The sequence below is a fragment of the Chlorocebus sabaeus genome, chromosome 19 (assembly GCF_047675955.1).
Source record: "Chlorocebus sabaeus isolate Y175 chromosome 19, mChlSab1.0.hap1, whole genome shotgun sequence".
Taxonomy (NCBI): Eukaryota; Metazoa; Chordata; class Mammalia; order Primates; family Cercopithecidae; genus Chlorocebus; species Chlorocebus sabaeus.
This window is the reverse complement of record NC_132922.1, coordinates 19608134-19626607: the sequence shown is the minus strand read 5'-3', so window position 1 is coordinate 19626607 and position 18474 is coordinate 19608134. Positions and strand designations below refer to the sequence as shown.

Here is an 18474-nt window from a genome sequence, read left to right as displayed (position 1 = left end):
TTCCTTAGAAACTATAAAACTGAGTACTGAAAAGAGTTCCCAGGAATTAACGGAAGTGGAACAGAGCCTCCCCAGCACTTTGTGCACACACAGGACATCGTGAGCCACCTGCCACACCCAGAGGAGAAAAATCTGACTGGCATCCGGTTTGAATTAGAGCAGGAAGAAAGAGAATTGTGCTCGCCTTTGCCTTTGCCTTTACTTAACCAACTGCTGGGACCAGAGGCAGTTGGGTTGAACTTTGTCTTTGGTTAGGGGTGGGGGGCGCGGGGGACAGAATCCATTTCCCTGGGCCCCATCCTCTTTCTGGTCATTTGGACACTTTTCCCGTGATCTAAATCTGATCTAAGGAAATGACAATTGTGAAAGACCCAGGGTGAGAGAATCCGATGGGAGGGTGGGTCATCAGGGACCAGCTGACCTGGCTGATGATGTGTTAATACCTTAATCACACAGAGGACCCCAATCTCCTTCCAAACCTAATGAGCGGAAGTGGTTCTCAAAGCTACTCAGCCAGCTAGCAGCTGCCATAACCCAGTCAGCTGTCCTAACTCAGTCCTGTGATCCCTCCTCCTAGAAGATTCTAAACTGGCAGCCCACAGGGCAAATCTAGTGGCCAAGTGTATTTCATTTGGTCTACATGGCATTTTAAAAACTTTTTGATGCTATCAACATTTTTAAAAGTGGCAAATTTCACCTAAACATCTGGATTTTTGGCATGTTTTGAAAAGTTGGAAGACCTGGGAATGGTAGGCCCATGTTCCTGCAGAGGAGTGCTCGTCTTCCAATGGGGCGCACAAGCTCCAGCGTCCTGCGCTCATTTCTGTACCTAATTGGCCTGGCTGAGGATCTGCTCCTCAAAGCTGGTTGGTCGCCTGCAGCCATCTTTGACTTAGCGATTATTTACTGTTCGCTTACTCATAGTGGCGCAGAGAAGTGGTTTCTCTGAGCTAGAAGCTTCTAAGAAAAGTCCATCCTCAAATCTGTTTGTGGGATAGACCTGGCTCCTCCATTGTAATATTCCTGATTTCAAACACTACTGGAAAGAGCTCTGGACTGGCAGTCAGTAGGCCTGGGCTCCCATCCCAGCTCTCCTCCTAATGAGCGAAGCCATTTCGAGGTAGTTGAACTTGGCCTCTGATCCTTAACTTTCCCTATCTGTAAAATGAAGGCGACTAGATGGGTGCGGACTAGATCCGTGTTGAGCCTTCTGGCCCACGCAGAATCAACCTTACCAGCTGGAGCACCTCGAGGGGACACCGCTCGCACTAGGGGGCGCCAGGGCCGCTGCAGAGCCAGAGCCAGAGCCTGGGGGCGGGGCCTGAGAGCGGCGGGGCGGGGCGTCGGCGGGCAGTCCCCTGTGCCAGGTGTGGTTTGGTCCTCCCGGGGCGCCGTAGGCAGTGCATCCCGTTCGCGCCTGGGGCTGTGGTCCTCCCGCGCCTGAGGCAGCGGCGGCAGGAGCAGAAGGGAGCTGTAGAGAGCTGAGGGGAGTTGCTGTGTCCCCCGCCTCCTCCTCCCCATTTCCGCGCTCCCGGGACCATGTCCGCGCTGGCGGGTAAGGAAGGGCTGCTCCGCCCTGTCCCGCTGTTATCTCCGAAGCCCAGGTCCATGGCGCCTGAGGGAAACCGGCGGTCTCTCGGGTGTTTCGGGCTGGTTGGATCCTCGTGGGTCCCAGCTCCTCAGAAGAGCTGGGAGGCGGGGTGGGCATAGCGCTCCCCAGGCATTTGGAGGGTGGGACTCTGGGAATGGGGAGGCAGGGCATCCTGGAGACAGAGGGCTCGGAGGGGCAGACGGGTTGGGCGGCTTCCAGCGAGTTGAAGTCCCCGGGAGGAAGAGATTCTGGCTCTGCCAGGAATCCAGCTTTTTGGAGGAACCTGGCGGCCGCAGACTCCCAAATTAAACCCTTTTTAAGGAAGTTGAAAAGCATGGGGTTCACTTAGAGTGGAAGCTCTGTGGAATTTGAGGAGTACAGGATTATCTAGGGTTCAGGACAATTAGGAGAGTTACCCGGGGTTCTGGGTTTTCTGAGGGAAATGAAGGAGGATGTGACTTCCCTGCCAGGACCCAAGGCTTCTCGCGGTCATCTTGGTGCCTGGGATTTCCACGGGGCTGGGAGCTCTTTGCAGAATATAGGGGAGTATGGAGCCCCTTGAGGTTTAGGATAGGACTAAGGGTAAGGAGAGATCGGACCATTCTTTTTGGGGCTCAAAGATCTCTGCTACAGGTGAGGAAAGTAGGCCACCTGGGGTTCTGAGTCCTCCCGCGGAAGCTCCCTTGGCCTCTCTAGACTAAAGACTAGAGGGATGCGGCCAAACACCTCCTGGAAGGAAGAGTTGTCTTAAGGGTGAAGGGTAACTTCAGAGTTGGGTTAGCTGCGCCTGCAGTCTCCTCCCCGTCACCTCACACACCACCCTGCAACTTCCTGCCTTTCCCATCTGTTCCCCCAGCAGCAGGAACCTTCTGTCTTCTATGTTTCCCAGCCACCTGTGTGGGTGGCCCAGCCTCTGGGTCCACCAGGGTCAGCGTCCAGAAGCTTTGGAGAGGCGGCAAGAGGCTATTGAGGTGGAGGGGGGCTGGCTATCTGCCCCCTGCTTCCTGGCTTTCCGTCTGTGGACAGTCACTTCCTTCATCCTGAATACAAGGACTGGGCTACCAGTGGGTCACTTCCTCACCAAGGGAGCATGGGATTTTCTCCTCATTGGTGATAATAGACTTTTGGAGAGGGCTGGGGGTGGAAATGCCTAAAAAAATTTTCCTGTAATCCCAGCACTTTGGGAGGGCAAGGCAGGAGGATCGCTTGAGTCCAGGAGTTCAAGACCGGCTTGGGCAATATAGCGAGACCTCATCTTTTAAAAACAAAGCCTTGTCTCTTAAAAAAGATTTTTTTTTAAGCTTACAAAATTCCTCAACTCAAATGATCTCCAGTAACTATTTTTTTTTTTTTTTTTTGAGTCGAAGTCTTGCTCTGTCGCCTAGGCTGGGGTACAGTGGCACAATCTCGGCTCACTGCAACCTCTGCCTCCCGGGTTCAAGCGATTCTCCTACCTCAGCCTCCCGAGTAGCTGGGACAACAGGGGCCTGCCACCACGCCCGGCTAATTTTTTTCATATTTTTAGTAGAGATAGGGTTTCACCATATTGACCAGGCCGGTCTTGAACTCCTGATGACCTTGCGATCTGCCCACTTTGGCCTCCCAAAGTGCTGGGATTACAGGTGTGAGCCACTGTGCCCGGCCGATTTCCAGTAACTTTTTCTAACAGCTGTGTAATATAGGTTGCCTGTCTTGAACCCTGTTTCTTAGAAATTTGTGAAAGGTTTCACAGTATAGTAGTCTAGAGGCATAAAGCCTCTAGATGCACTAATTTATGCATTCTTTCATTCAAAAAATATTTGTTGGATTCTTCTTAGCTAAATGCTGAGGAGTACAATGGTGACATAGTTCTTGGCTTTGTGGTGCTTATAATCCTAAAAATGGACAACAAATAATTATAACAATTGCAATAAATGTTAACAATTGCAATAAATAATAGTTGAGGTAAACAACTGAGATAAGTGCTGTAAGAGTGCACCAGGGGTGAGGGGTATTCTCTATTTTTCTGTTTTGGTAGAGACAGGGTCTCACTATGTTGCCCATGGTGGTCTTGAATTCCTAGTTTCAAGCCATCCTCCTGTCTCAGCCTCCCAAAGTGCTGGGATTACAGGCATAAACCACCATACCCATCTTCTACTTTTTTTTTTTTTTGAAGGGAATACTTTTCTTAAAACTGCAAGTTTATGCTGACCCCTAGAGATAAGTAAAAGTTAGTCTGGCAAAAAAAGCTCACAGAACATTCCAGGCAGAGGCAACAGCATAAAAAGGCCCTAGGGTAGGAAAGCATGTAGTGCCCTTGAGCCTTCGAGCTGGGAGGTCAATATGGTTTTTTGCTTTTTTTGTGGGGGGTGGGGAGGCAGAGTCTCACTCTGTTGCCCATGCTGGAGTACAGTGGCGCGATCCAGACTCACTGTACCCTCCACCTCCCGGCTTTAAGTGATTCTTCTGCCTCAGCCTCCTGAGTATCTGGGACTACAGGGAAGTGCTACCTCGCCCAGCTAATTTTTTGTATTTTTAGTAGAGACTGGTTCTCACCATGTTGCCCAGGCTGGTCTCAAACTCCTGAGCTCAGGCAGTCCACCTTGGCCTCCCAAAGTGCTAGGATTACCGGTGTGAGTCACTGCGCCCAGCAAAGTGTGGCTTTTTATTTATTTATTATTATTATTTTTTTGAGATGGAGTCTTGCTCTGTCACCCAGGCTGGAGTGCAGTGGCGCGATCTCGGCTCACTGCAATCTCCGCCTCCCGGGTTCACACCATTCTCCTGCCTCAGCCTCCCGAGTAGCTGGGACTACAGGCGCCCGCTACCGCGCCCGGCTAGTTTTTTGTATTTTTAGTAGAGACGGGGTTTCACCGTGTTAGCCAGGATGGTCTCGATCTCCTGACCTTGTGATCTGCCCGTCTCGGCCTCTCAAAGTGCTGGGATTACAGGTGTGAGCCACCACACCCGGCCAAGTGTGTTTTTTTTATAGATGAGGAGACTAAGGCCCAGAAATGGCAAGGTTCCATAGCTAAATAAGTGGTGGTAGTCAGAGTTCATATTTTCCAACTTCAAGTTTAGTGCTTCCTCCTCTCTGTAGCACAAATAGCAGAATGAAATTGACTACGGAGTCTGAGAAGGAAGTGGGACTTAAACTTTCACTTGTTATTCCATCCAAACCATGTTCTGAGACACCTCAGATTCCTTGTGTAACCGGAGAATCAACAACAAAGAAATCAAATATTTACTGAGTGCCTGTGATGTCTGTGGCACTGGGCAGGACCAAGTTTTACCTCTTATAAATTTTAACAGGTGTTAGAACCAGGAGAGGTTTTGAGATAATGTATAGTCTCCTTGTTTTACATATGAAGAAACTGAGGCTCAGGGAAGAAAGTGGAGTTGTCCAGGGTCACTCAACTAGTGGTAGAGCCAGAACCAAGGTAGGAGTTCTTCAGTGTTCTTTCCAATTTTTCCGGGCTGCTTAAGACATACAGGGTCTGGCACATGGTAAAACCTTAATAAGTATTTGTGGAAATGAGTTATATATAGTTTGTGCCTTTGAGAAACTTACTGTCTGGTTAAGGTAATTAAGGCAAAAAACAAAAGTCCCATGCTGATCAGTAGTGGGATTGCACCTGTGAAAAGCCACCACACTCCAGCCTGGGCTACATAGCAAGGTCTCGTCTCTTAAAAAAAAGAAAAAAATTGATAAGACAAGCTGTTATAAGGCCTGCGTATGATAACATCATAGAATTTCAAAGGTGAGGGAGAATTCTCTTCATATATTTATTCCACAGTTGAGTTCCTGCTATGTGCCAAACACTTTTGGCCCCTAGGGATACAGCAAGGAACAAGATAGACCAAATCCCTTCCATCATGTAGTGTATGTTCTGGTGGGAAGAGATAGACAGCAAGTAAATATATGAACATCATATTCAGGGATAAATCCATTGAAGATAAGTGAAGTAGGATAAGGGGATAGGAGAAGTGAGTTGTCAGGGAATGCATTTGGCATGTTTAAAGAATAGCAGGGCATCCAGGGTGGCCATCAGTTTTGGTTAGGGAATACTTCTTGAAGTGGTTTAAGATTTTAGAAATCTTAAATAGACTTAAAGAAGGTGGGGAAGATGATATCTTAGTAGGGAAGAAACTTTGGGAGTAGGAGACAAAAGAAGGCAAGTTTCAGGTCGTCATAAAGGGTGGCAAATACATGTGGTAGAGGCAAGGATTGGGAACTGGAAGATTCATAGGAAATGGAAGGTACAGCTGAGAAGGTGGGTGCAACCAGACTAGAGGGTTTAGTGCCAGGTTGAGGATTTTGGAAGTTTCTAGTCTACAGTAGACACCATAGGTTTAGAGAAAGGAACAGTCATGATGTGGGCACAGGGCCACCAATCTGGAGGTGGGTACAGTGGGCCCTGAGACGAGGTCTTAGGGCAGGAATGAAGAAGGCACCAACCAATAAAAGATGCCTCCTGACATAGGCAGGCCAGGGTGACTTGGATGGGCCTGGATATGTGATAGAGCAGGATAGGGTCCAAAATGACTACAAGATTTCAAAACTAAATAAAAATCCATCATGATCAAGGGGCTGTATTAGGTTTTCCACATTCATGGTGGATTTTCTGCATCTTCTGGAGGCTGAGCTGATTCCCAGCACAGAGCTGGCTTCTTGTTACTGTAACCTTGAGTGGGGCTAATAGGGCCCACCGTCACACATCTTATTTCAATGAGAGGATCTAAAACTGTAGCAGTCTCTTACAAGTCTACCTTCTTTCTCATCCTTGATCTATCTTTATGTAGTAGAAAGAATTAGACTATTTTACCTATTAGTTTACATTGAATATTAACTAGAACATGAGACCAATGCCTGGTTTCATTAAAGTGTTCATTGAACATTCACCCTGGAATTCTTTTTTATCATGTCTTTCTGCCTGTAATTTGTTTTGTCCAGGAAAGAAAGTCTAAAATGTAGTTAAAGACAGGCTTTGATCTGGATGTAGTGGCTCATGCCTGTAATCCCAACACTTTGGGAGGTTGAGGCGGATGGATCACGAGGTCAGGAGTTCAAGAGCAGTCTGGCCAAGATGGTGAAACCCAGTATCTACTAAAAATACAAAAATCAGCCAGGCATGGTGGCAGGTACCTGTAATCCCAGCTACTTGGGAGGCTGAGGCAGAGAATTGCTTGAACCCAGGAGGTGGAGGTTGCAGTGAACACCACTGCACTCCAGCCTGAGTGACAGCGAGACTCCATTTCAAAAAAAATGACAGGCTTTGGAGACTAGACCTATGGTTTAATCCCAGCTCAAACACTTACTAGCTGAGTATTTCAGTTTCCTCTTCCGTAAGATGAGAACAGTAATAGTTCTTCAAGACTAGTCCTGGTCTCATGGGATCTTTGTATTCAGTTAGTTCATACTTGCAAAGTACTTAGGACATTGCCTGGCACAAAGTATTTTTTTTCCCCTATCATTGACAACTGGGAGATAACTGCTATATGAGAATATATCAATTGGTTAACCAGTTCTCTGATAAAGATATTTTTTATAGGCCCTCCGTAGATAAGAAAATGCCTACTCATTCACAGTTAAGTGAACTTCTGGTTGGAAGTTACAGCCTGGGTGGCCTGAAAGCCATAAGAACCATCTGTTTCATTTGTCACTCTGCAGTGTATTCTATTACTGTACTGAGCTTGCCTTGCCTGTAGCACCTGGTTTGTCCCTCTCTGACATGTTATTTCTGTATATATCCATGTCCTTCACACCCCATGAGTACTCATCAAGGGCCCCAGTAATTCCTGGCCTAGTCTGTGCCTTGCACATGGGCACATAGAAAAAAATTTGCTGAGTTTGTTTTGAAAACCTTCCCTTCAGATTTTAGAAGTTTCTATATTCAGCTTAACCTTTTCCCTGGCCAACTTCCTAGATACACATGCAGGAAGGAAGAGAAGTTACTCACAAATCGGTCCAACTAAGTGCCTGGCACCATGGGAGATATTTTCACATCTATTACATTATTTCTATTAATCCACTTGGTAATCCTGTAAAGTAGGTGGTATTATCCTCTTTTTAAAGATTAGGAGACAAGCTCAGAGAAGTCAAATAATTTGCCCAAGGACACCGAGGCAAACAGTGACAGATCCAGGTTTCAAACACACATATATTACCCCTCACAAATTTTTCCAAATAAACTAAAGAAGGGAAGAAGAAAACAACAGCAAGAAGGAAACTTTCTGAGATACCTGTGTCTGTGCCTTAACCTGAAAAACGAGAGGCCCTTAGTTTGGTGTCAGTCTCTCAGAGCTGGAAGAAATCACTTTATCCCTCCTTTTGTAAAAGAACAATAAGGTTTAGAGAAGCTCGCAAGCTCTTTTAAAAATCATCTAATCTTTTTTTTTCCTGAGACACTCCTTTTGGTAAAATTTGGTAAGCTCGTGAGGAAGAAAACCCTTTGGGTTACAGGGAGAGTATCTAGAGGAATGTTAATCATTACTGTTAGTCCTTTTGATAGTCACTTCATTAAAATGTGATCTTTTTCTCTTGGCTCTTCCCCAGCAGCTGCTGCCCTGCCCTTCTGCTTTCTGCTTTGTCCCAGAACAAGTGGGATTTACACACCTGACCCACCAGTTCCCAAGGGGCCCAGTGGTTACCATACTTGTTTTATGCTGCACTGAACTGGCTGAGTTTTGTTTCTGGTTCTCATTGTCTGGTGGAACATGAGAAGCTTCAAAGATTTTTTAAATGAAAGGATAGGATGTTGATTTAAGCTAGGCATCAGAGTCTCATGAGCTCTCAGTACTTGAGGATTTCTCACCATTTTAAAGCCTAAAAAGGACTCATTTGCAGAAACCAAGCTTTTAGACCAAGTTTAAGGTGAACATTGTGGGGACTGCATTGGCTCTGTGCGGGGATACCAGGCCAAGCCCTTCCACTGAATAGCTGTGTGTTCTTGAGCAAGTTTCGACTTGTCTGAGGCTGCATAGGGTATTAAAGATATGACTGGCGTGGTAGTCTCTGAGCATGGGTTTGAGTCCCTGCTGGGCCATCTTTCAATAGCTTTGTGATGGTTAGGCAACTCTATTTTTCTTCTTTTTTTTTTTGTGCCTGCCCCAGTGGATTCACAGATTGTTTGAGGGCCACATTGCTAATTAAGTTGAGAGAGAGAAGCATACATAAAGTGAATGTAAAGTGAATGTATTTTATACCAAGACTGAAAAGGTCTTAAAGGTGAGAACCTCTATAATGAGCCATTTGTTGCAATGCTCACTTTATGTTGCACAGTTACACTTACTAAAAGCAGCAAATTCCAGTAATAACTGAAAACAGTTTTCTGTTTATTAAGCACCGAATAAGGTCCTTTATTGTTTGAGGGTGCTGTGAACATTTACTTAATCAAACTCCTTTTCTGGACTCTTAACAATCAGTAGCCACTGTTGATAAGTCTGCAAATATGAGAGGTAAACACTAGAGGGAGAGAATGAACAGCCTGGTACAATGAGGTATTTTCCTAAGGAAGAACTTCCCAAGCTGACTGGACTTTGGATTGGTCCTCCACTAGGCTTCACAGAAATCCCTAAGACTTTGCACTGCAGTATTACATTTCTTTTACATTTCCTAGAATAAAGGTGGTAAGATAATTAGATCAATGAATTTTAAGACTGTAAGAGAGCTAAAGAGTCCAAAAGTGTTCTCTTAAAGAGGGTCTAGGCTTAGGAGGCTGTGTGCTTTGGGTGAATATCTTTGCTTAGGTACTTTCTAACAGAAAAGCAGTGTGAATGCATAATAGGCAAACTGAGGCCAGGTTTATCCACATGAGACTACTCATAGGTAATCTGGGAACCAGGACAGTTATTCCAGTGGAATCATCTGTGCTGACCTTTGGAGCTTATCTTTGGAAATTGCTTTTATAGCTGGCAGTTGAATCCAAATTTTCAGTTGGGTTCACCACACAAAGGAATGTCTGTTTTGTACCAGGCCCAAGGTTAGGCCCTGGAGATAAGAACATAATAAAGATACAATTCCTGCACCTTGGTTCTCTGAATGGGGTCTGGGGGAGGAGAGTGGAGAGAGAGGGACTGAAGGAGACAGAAACATATGCAATGAACTGTAATTAAATAACAAATTATGTAAAATAGGTATAGACAAAATGAAACAAACATGCCTGATTTTAGGGAACTTTAAAGAAAGGATAGAAATTTGATTCAGGGACTGGGAGCGGTGGCTCATGCCTATAATCCCAGCACTTTGGGAGGCCGAGGCGGGCAGACCACCTGAGGTTGGGAGTTTGAGACCAGCCTGACCAACATGGAGAAACTCCATCTCTACTAAAAATACAAAATTAGCTGGGTGTGGTGGCGCATGCCTGTAATCCCAGCTATACTCAGGAGGCTGAGGCAGGATAATCACTTGAACCCGGGACACAGAAGTTGTGGTGAGCTGAGATCGCACCATGGCACTCCAGCCTGGGCAACAAGAGCAAAACTCCATCTAAAAAAAAAAAAAAAAAAAAAATTTGATTAAGGGAAAAGATAGAGAAGCTGTCTTATACATAAAGAATAACTTGAGGTGTGAATGTCAGGATGCAAGTACATGAATAAAGGTGGCAGGAATAGAAAATAGGTCACCATGTAACTAGAGCCTTCTTTTGTGAGGAATGGTGAGAGAGAAGGGTCCTTTGGGACCACATTGTAAGGACCATTTGCTCTTTCAGTAATTGTTTATTTAAGGATTGTGGCAGACCAGGGGCCGGACATGGTATGCTAGTCTTTTGGAGGTAGCAATAGCCAACTTTAATGATGTGTGAGAAGTTTTTGTTCCTGCTTCAGGGCATTCACACATGTCCCCCATCTCCAGTGTTATCAACTTCCTTCCCCTTTTTTTGCCTAATTTGTATTTATCCTTTAGAGCTCAGCTTGGAAATTACTTCCTCAAGGAATACTTTGCCTGCCCTTGTTTTCCTAGTTATGAACTTGATATCTTTGTACCACTTGCCCCAATTATAAATAAATAATAATTATTATTATTAATTTTTTTTGAGACAGCGTCTTGCTCTGTCGCCCAGGCTGGAGTGCAGTGGCATGATCTTGGCTCACTGCAACTTCTGCCTCCCGGGTTCAAGCAATTATCTTGCCTCAGCCTTCCGAGTAGCTGGGACTACAGGCGGCCACCACCATGCCTGGCTAATTTTTGTATTTGTAGTAGAGACAGGATTTCACCATATTGGCCAGGCTGGTCTCGAACTCCTGACCTTGTGATCCACCTGCCTCGGCCTCCCAAAGTGCTGGGATTACAGGCATGAGCTACTGTGCCCGGCCCTCAATAAATAATTATATTATTGTTTAATATTTGCTTTGTGTTAAATCTCTCTCTTGTTTGCTCCTCTTTCCCCAAAACAGTGTCAGATGCATAGTTGGCATGCAATAAATATTTGCTGAAAGAATGACTGAAGCGGGTCCATTGAATTTAGCAATAAGCAGTTACTGTTGCTGTTGACCTCCGTTCGACAGTTTCAGAGAAATGGTGGGGGTGGAAGCCAGATTGCAGTGCATTATGCAGAAAGTGGGAAGTGAGGAAATGAGGGCAGTGATGTGTAGACAACTTTTTTTCTTTTTTCTTTTTTCTTTTTTTTTGAGTCGGAGTTTTGCTCTTATTGCTCAGGCTGGAGTGCAATAGTGAGATCTCAGCTCACTGCAACCTCTGCCTCCCAGGTTCAAGCCATTCTCCTGCCTCAGCCTCCCCAGTAGCTGGGATTACAGGCATGCACCACCATGCCTGGCTAATTTTGTATTTTTGGTAGAGATGGGGTTTCTCCATGTTGGTCATGGCTGGTCTCAAACTCCCGACCTCAGGTGATCTGCCCACCTTGGCCCCCCAAAGTACTGGGACTACAGGTGTGAGCCACCACGCCCGGCCTCTTTTATTTATTTATTTATTTTTGAGACAGAGTCTCGCTCTGTCGCCCAGGCTGGAGTGCAGTGGCGAGATTACTGCAACCTCCACCTCCTGGGTTCAAGTGATTCTTTCTGCAACCTCAGCTTCCTGAGTAGCTGGGACTACAGGCGCGCACCACCTTGCCTGGCTAATTTTTGTAGTTTTAGTAGAGGTGGGGTTTTACCATGTTGGCCAGGCTGGTCTCAAACTCCTGACCTCAAATGATCCACCCACCTCGGCCTCCCGAGACAACTTTTTCATACGTGTGGCTGTGAAGGGGAGAAACAAGTGTGGTAGCTAGAGGAGAAAATGGGATCCAGAGGTTTGGTTTTTTTAAAATTAGATTGAACATGTAGAACACTTCAGGAGTTTGCATGTCATCCTTGCGCAGGGGCCATGCTAACCTTCCCTGTCTCAGTCCAATTTTAATGTATGTGCTGCTGAAGCAAGAGTACCAGACGTTTTTTTGATGGCAGTGACTTGAACTTATTTAAATGATAATGAGGAACCAGTGAGGGAGAGGGGTGCTGTAAAGATAACTAAAAGTGCACTTCTTCTACGAAGTAAGATGGAATGGGATCCAGAACAGGCGTGTCATACTGAGTAGCCCAGCCTGTGTTCAGTGGACACTGGGGAGTCTAACTTGGAGCTGAGATAGCTTGCAGTGTGGATGAGCCAGCTACGAGTACAGTAGATAGGGGAAAAGAAGCCAAAGATCGGAAGTAGGGCTGGGGTGAAGGACAGGGAAGGACTAGAGAGACATTTGGAAAGTGAAACCAGGTGGATATGAGAGGAGAGAGTAGAGGGTCTTGATTTTTGGGTCTTTCATGCTTAACCCAGAGCAGGTACTACAGTAAGTGTTAACTGAATGTCTTTGAGTTTCCCAAGACTGGAGAAAGCAGGGCAAGCTCTGGAGGGTGTGGCAATAACAAGTTATCTTGAATATCCTCAGAGTGGAAAGTCCTGATCCTGTTTGAATTTTGGAAATAGAAGTCATTCAGAGCCAAGAGATTGAATTGTTGAGTAAGTGGGTGGTCAGGTTAGAGACTATTGCTTTTGGGTTAAAAAGTAAAAACAAGAAACAAGGTACGGCTCTAAAATAATGGGATTTGCTGGAGGTGGGGCGCGCAGCTCATAAACTGACCCTGAAAGCTCTTACATGTAAGAGTTCCAGAAATATTTCCAAAACTTGGAAGATTCGTTTGGATGTTTGTGTTCATTAAAATCTCTCACTAATTCATTTCTTGCCTGCTGTCTGTAACCCAACCTGGGATTGGTTTGAATGAGTCTCTCAGACTTTCTACCTTGGAGTTTGTGAGAGTGATGGCATACTTTCTGACCACTGCCACCCAAAAACCAAAAAGGCCCCTCTTGACAAGGAGTCTGAGGATTTTAGACCCAGGAAGAATGAGTGATGGGCATATATTTATCCCATTACTGAGGCATGAGGAGAGAGGAATGGGTAGGTTGAGGTGGTGTTTTAAGGCCTCTTGCCAGCTTGTTTAACTCTTCTCTGGGGAACAAGGAGGACAACTGTATACATTGGCCCCTCCAGAATGATGTTGAGCAATCTTGAAGTGCCGGGAGCTATGCTTTGTCTATTCATGTCCCCTGTGCCTGTGAAACAGGGTTCGGTGACTGTCACTGTGCCTGTGGCAGTCTGGAGTTACCCAGAGAGAACAAAGCTGCATACACAGAGCGCACAAGGGAGTCTTGTAACAACCTTGTCCTGCTTTCTAGGGCTGAGTCAGGTACCACAGCTTGATCTCAGCTGTCCTCTTTATTTCAAGAAGTTGTCATCTGAGCCATACCAGGAGTATTGTATTTTGTTTGGGGCCTCTTTTTTGAAGGTACATGGATCGACTGTGCTTTTGTCTATGCTGGTCTCTCAACTTGCACAACCCTTCACCCTCCTTTCTCAGCCAGTGGTAGGTAAGTCTTCCCTAGCTTGCAAGGCTCAGCTCAAGTGTCAGCTTCCTCTACAAAGACTTTCCTGGTTCCCCTCATTGGAGTGAACAAGAGTTGACACGGTAGAATGGAAAGAACAGAAGCTTTAGAATGAGCCAGACCTGAGTTTGAATGCTAGATCTACCACTTAGCCAGTCAACCCTGCCCCCCGCCCCAAGTTTTAATTTTCATATCCATTAAGTGAATATAATAATACCTGTCTCACAGGATTGTTTTGAGAATTAAATGAGGTTAGGTCTATGAAAGCACCTAGCAGAGTTCTTGACATATATGAGGCATTCATTAAATGTTCTTTCCCTTTTATACCCATTACTTTTCTTTTTCTGAACTAAAATAGTATTTTGATTCTATCTCTGAAATAACATCCAAGTGAAAAATGAACAGTATGAAAGAGCAGTTCTTTTCCAGTGGATTTCCTTCTTAAGGAACAGAGATTATGTAATCTAACAGCCTCCAATGTACAAAGAGCTTTGTATCTAAGAGAACAGGGGTCTCCAGCCCCTGTACCGCCAACTGGTACGGGTTTGTGGCTTGCTGGGAACCAGGCTGCACAGCAGGAGGTGAGCGGCGGGCCAGTGAGCATTGCTGCCTGAGCTCCACCTCCTGTCAGATCAGTGGTGGCATTAGATTCTCATAGGAGTGTGAACCCTATTGTGAACTGAACATGCAAGGGATCTGGGTTGCATGCTCTGTATGAGAATCTCACTAATGGCTGATGATCTGAGTTGGTAACAATTTGATACCAAAATCATCTCCCATGTCCCCCAACCCCCAGCCTAGGGTCCGTGAAAAAATTATCTTCCATGAGACTGGCGCCTGGTGCCAAAAAGGTTGGGGACTGCTGATCTAGAGGACCAATGATGTTGGTTGAATAAATGAGCTCTTGGAATAGGTGATGGAAAAATCTGAAAAAACAGGGCTTTTGAGGTATAGGAAAAGGCAATAACATGTTTAACCCAGAGAGGAGAAGTTTCTGGCTGTTGGCTGGGAATAGTCATAGGAAGGGCTGACACTGAAAAGAAGGAGATTGTGTTTGTTTTGTCTCAGAGCTATAAGCAAAGGCTGAAAGTTCTAGAAAAAGGCAAGTTTTGTTTCCGTAGAAAAAAGGATAATCAGAACCATTTTTAGAAAATGGAATGAGACTACTTTTGAGGTCATGAGTTCCTTGTCCCTGGAGAGATGAGCAGAGGTTGGACAAGTGCTTACCAGAGATCTTGTGGAGGCGGAAACTGTGCATCTAGCAGAGCATTGGCCTAACCCTTTCAAATTAGATGCTATTAATTCAAATGAGATGCTCTTATTCTACATGGTAGGAACCCTGTCCCTTTGCCTCCTGCTGCTTTGGGCCTCTCAACCTCTTGGTTTTGTGTGCAGGTGAAGATGTCTGGAGGTGTCCAGGCTGTGGGGACCACATTGCTCCAAGCCAGATATGGTACAGGACTGTCAACGAAACCTGGCACGGCTCTTGCTTCCGGTAGGTGGGCGTATCTTCCTGTCTTTACCAGTGTACTATGGGCCAAGCACTATTTCATGTTCTGGTGGAAAACAGAGAAATAAGCTTCTGAGTTGAGAATCTCAGTCTTAGGGTGGGGAAAGGAATGTACCAAGAAAGAGCTCATGACCAAACCTCAAGTGTGGCCCCCCTGAACCCAGGTTAAATTGGAAGAGCCACAAATGGGCCAGCTGGAGGCAGGGTGGGGGGATGAGAGGAGCCCTTTCCAGGGTTGTCCCATATCCTTCACTTTATGGGTGAGGAAACTGAGGCCCAGGAAGAGTGACTTTCCTGTGGCTGCACTACAGATTATGCAGGTACTTCAAGAGTTGTTTTTATTCTTATTTTATTTTATTTCATTTTGTTTTATTAGAGGGAGTCTCACTGTTGCCCAGGCTGGAGTGCAGTGGTGCGATCTTGGCTCACTGCAACCTCCGCCTCCTGGGTTCAAGTGATTCTTCTGCCTCAGCTTCCCAAGTAGCTGAGATTACAGGCGCCTGCCACCATGCCCAGCTAATTTTTGTATTTTAGTAGAGATGAGGTTTCAACATGTTGGTCAGCCTGGTCTTGAACTCCTGACCTCAAAATGGTCCACCCACCTCGGCCTCCCAAAGTGCTAGAATTACAGGCGTGAACCGCTGCGCCCAGCCAAGAGTTGTTTTTAATGTGGTTGGCCGAGCCAGCTCTTCCTCACCACAGAATGCCTCCCTAGGTTCCTGCTTTTTGTTACTAGCTTTATTATAGCTACATTATTGTTATTATTATTATTATTGAGACAGAATCTCACTCTGTCGCCCAGGCTGGAGTGCAGTGGTGCGATCTCGGCTCATTGCAACCTCTGCCTCCTGAATTCAAGCAATTCTCCTGCCTCAGCCCCCTGTGTGGGTGAGACTACAGGCACCTGCCACCACGCCCAGCAAATTTTTGTATTTTTAGTAGAGACAGGGTTTCACCTTGTTGGCCAGGCTGGTCTTGAACTCCTGGCCTCAGGTGAACCACCTGCCTCGGCCTCCCAAAATGCTGGGATTACAGGCATGAGCCATCGTGCCCTGCCTATAGCTACATTATTTTTGTAGGCAGCTCAGTTTCTTTAAAATTATACAGACTTCAAATCAGATTTGTTCCTGCTGTCTGAGGCTCAGTTTCCTCATCTGGAAAATGAATGGTAATAATCTTGTTGAGATTGAATGAAATAATACATGCAGTGTACCCAGTACATGGTAGATACCCAGTGAATGGTTATTCTTTCCTCCCATCAAATTGGAATCCTCAAGGGTGGGAACTTGTCTTTGTATTATTTACAACGTAAAATAGTTGCAATTTGTTGGTGGAAAGAAGAGCGGTCCACTCCAGAGGCTGAATGGGCATGCCTGGCCCGCAAAGTCTGAAGTGGTGGGGCTGTGCTTATATCACATGAGCACAGATATAAGATAGACTTATATCTGAGATATAAGAGCACAGAATGAGATAGACTAGACAGGCACCTTGTGTTGTGGATTCCAACTCCCGCACATAGCTCTTGTTGTAAAGCATCCCTGTGCTTATACCAAGTAATTGAGTTGACCTTTCAACACTTGCCTTTTCCCTGGGAACCATGTACGGGATTGGCCTGGAGACATCTGGCCTCTGGAAGAGTTGGAGAGGAACCAGCATTATTATCCTTTCCTTTCAGCTATAACTCAGAGCTCTCAAGTCTTTTCTGTGGATCTTATTGCCTTGGTTCTTGCCCCTTTTACTCCCAGGGAAGTTGGTTCTGTCTTTTCTGTTCCATTTAGTATAATAGGAGCAGAGAGTGTCAGAGCTGTAAGGGACCTTATAGTTAAAGCCTTTGACTGGCCCTTTCATTTTATAGCTGAGACTATAACATCAAAGCCCAATGAATTCACAGATTGGTTCTTGCCTTGGCATGTAACCCATATGCTCATATATGTTTTTGCTGTTTTCCTATGTGTATGAATATTTTCTATCCAAAATAAGTAGGACAGGGTAGAGCAAGTTAATCTTTGGAATTTCTGGATTCTTCTAGAGCTAAAAAACTTCAGAACTAGAAGAAACCACCTACTATATGGTATAACCCATTTATATCATAGACGACAGGCCTGAAACCAAAAAGACTTGCTCAGGGTTGCCTAGGCCATGGATGACAAGAGCTGGTCTTAGAACTGAAGTCTTGGGTTATTTGTAGGTCTAGTCAGATGCTAGCTTGTTAGCTCTGTGCATGCGTGTGTGTGTGTGTGTGTGTGTGTGTGTGTGTCAGAGAGAGAGAGACAGAGACAGAGACAGAAAGAAAGATAAACATGTACACAGACACATAAAGAGGAAGTAAGCTATGTTAGCATGGTAAATAAGAGTACAGGCAGGCCAGGCGTGGTGGCTCATGCCTGTAATCCCAGCACTTTGGGAGGCCAAGGCAGGTGGAGCACCTGAGGTCAGGAGTTCGAGACCAGCCTGACCAACACGTGAAACCCCATCTCTACTAAATACAGAAAAAATCAACTTGGCATGGTGGTAATCCCAGCTACTTGGGAAGCTGAGGCAAGAGAATCTCTTGAATTCAGGAAGCTGAGGTTGCGGTGAGCCGAGATTGTGCCATTACACTCTAGCCTGGGCAACAGGAGGGAAACTCCGTCTCAAAAAAAAAAAAAAAAAAAAGCAACCAAGAGTACAGGCTATGGAATGAGACTATGGTTTTAAATCCTGACTTTGCAATTTATTAACTAGCCTTAAGTGACTTCCGTGAGTTTCAGGCACCAATCTGTAAAATGAGGATAAGAATATTACTCATGCCACGTGGTTGTTAGTGAGGATTAAATGTGATAACCTATACAAAGTGACTAGCATAGTATCTGACATATAGAAAACCCTTAATAGGGCCAGACATGGTGGCTTATTCCTGTAATCCTAACACTTTGGGAGGCCAAGGCAGAAGGATCGCTTAAGCCCAGGAGTTTGAGACCAGCCTGGCCAACATGGCAAAACTCCACCTCTACAAAAAACACAAAAATATTAGCCAGGCGTGATGGCACGTACCTTTAGTCCCAGCTACTTGGGAGGCTGAGGAGGGATGATTACCTGAGCCCAGGATATCAAGGCTGTAATGAGCCGTGATCATGCCACTGTACTCCAGCCTGGGGTACAAAGTGAGACCCCCATCTCAAAACAAATGAAAAAAAAAAAAAACCCTTAATAATCAGTAACTGTCGCTTTATATTATGCTGTATGTGTCTATATACACCTACATGTATCCATTTCTCTTACTACACGTTCATTGGTTATCTGATGTGGAGCCCCAGGGATTAAGGGCAACTTTGAACTGCCCTGACACAATCAAGCCAAATATCATTCCCGTGGAGGAAACAGAGTATCTAGGTTCTGTCTCCTAGTTGCAGGTTTACCTTGAGGACAGAGACTCTAATCTAGCTGTACTGAAGGAGCACATCTCCTGACTTCTGAGCTTTCCCCTGGTAAATTCACACTGAATGGCATGGCACCCTCAGATAGAGCCTGGTAATT

The 18474-nt window shown here is 45.5% G+C and overlaps 1 protein-coding gene and 1 non-coding gene across 3 annotated transcripts in view; one reads left to right on the top strand and one right to left on the bottom strand.

The window, feature by feature from the left end:
• The first annotated feature begins 1385 nt into the window (after positions 1-1385).
• The window catches only part of LIMK2 (LIM domain kinase 2), a 67042-nt gene continuing 49953 nt past the window's right edge, over positions 1386-18474 (top strand). Inside the window, exons 1-2 of one of the 2 annotated variants that reach the window (XM_007975460.3) lie at positions 1386-1555; positions 14844-14943. In XM_007975460.3, the coding sequence (XP_007973651.1) occupies positions 1540-1555; positions 14844-14943 (116 nt within the window). In that variant the 5' untranslated portion in view covers positions 1386-1539. The remainder of the gene's footprint in view (positions 1556-14843; positions 14944-18474) is intronic. The other variant, XM_007975464.3, reaches the window with a different exon arrangement.
• On the bottom strand, positions 11848-11956 carry LOC119627376 (U6 spliceosomal RNA). The gene has a single exon (XR_005243579.1). It is a non-coding gene; the product is annotated as a U6 spliceosomal RNA (small nuclear RNA).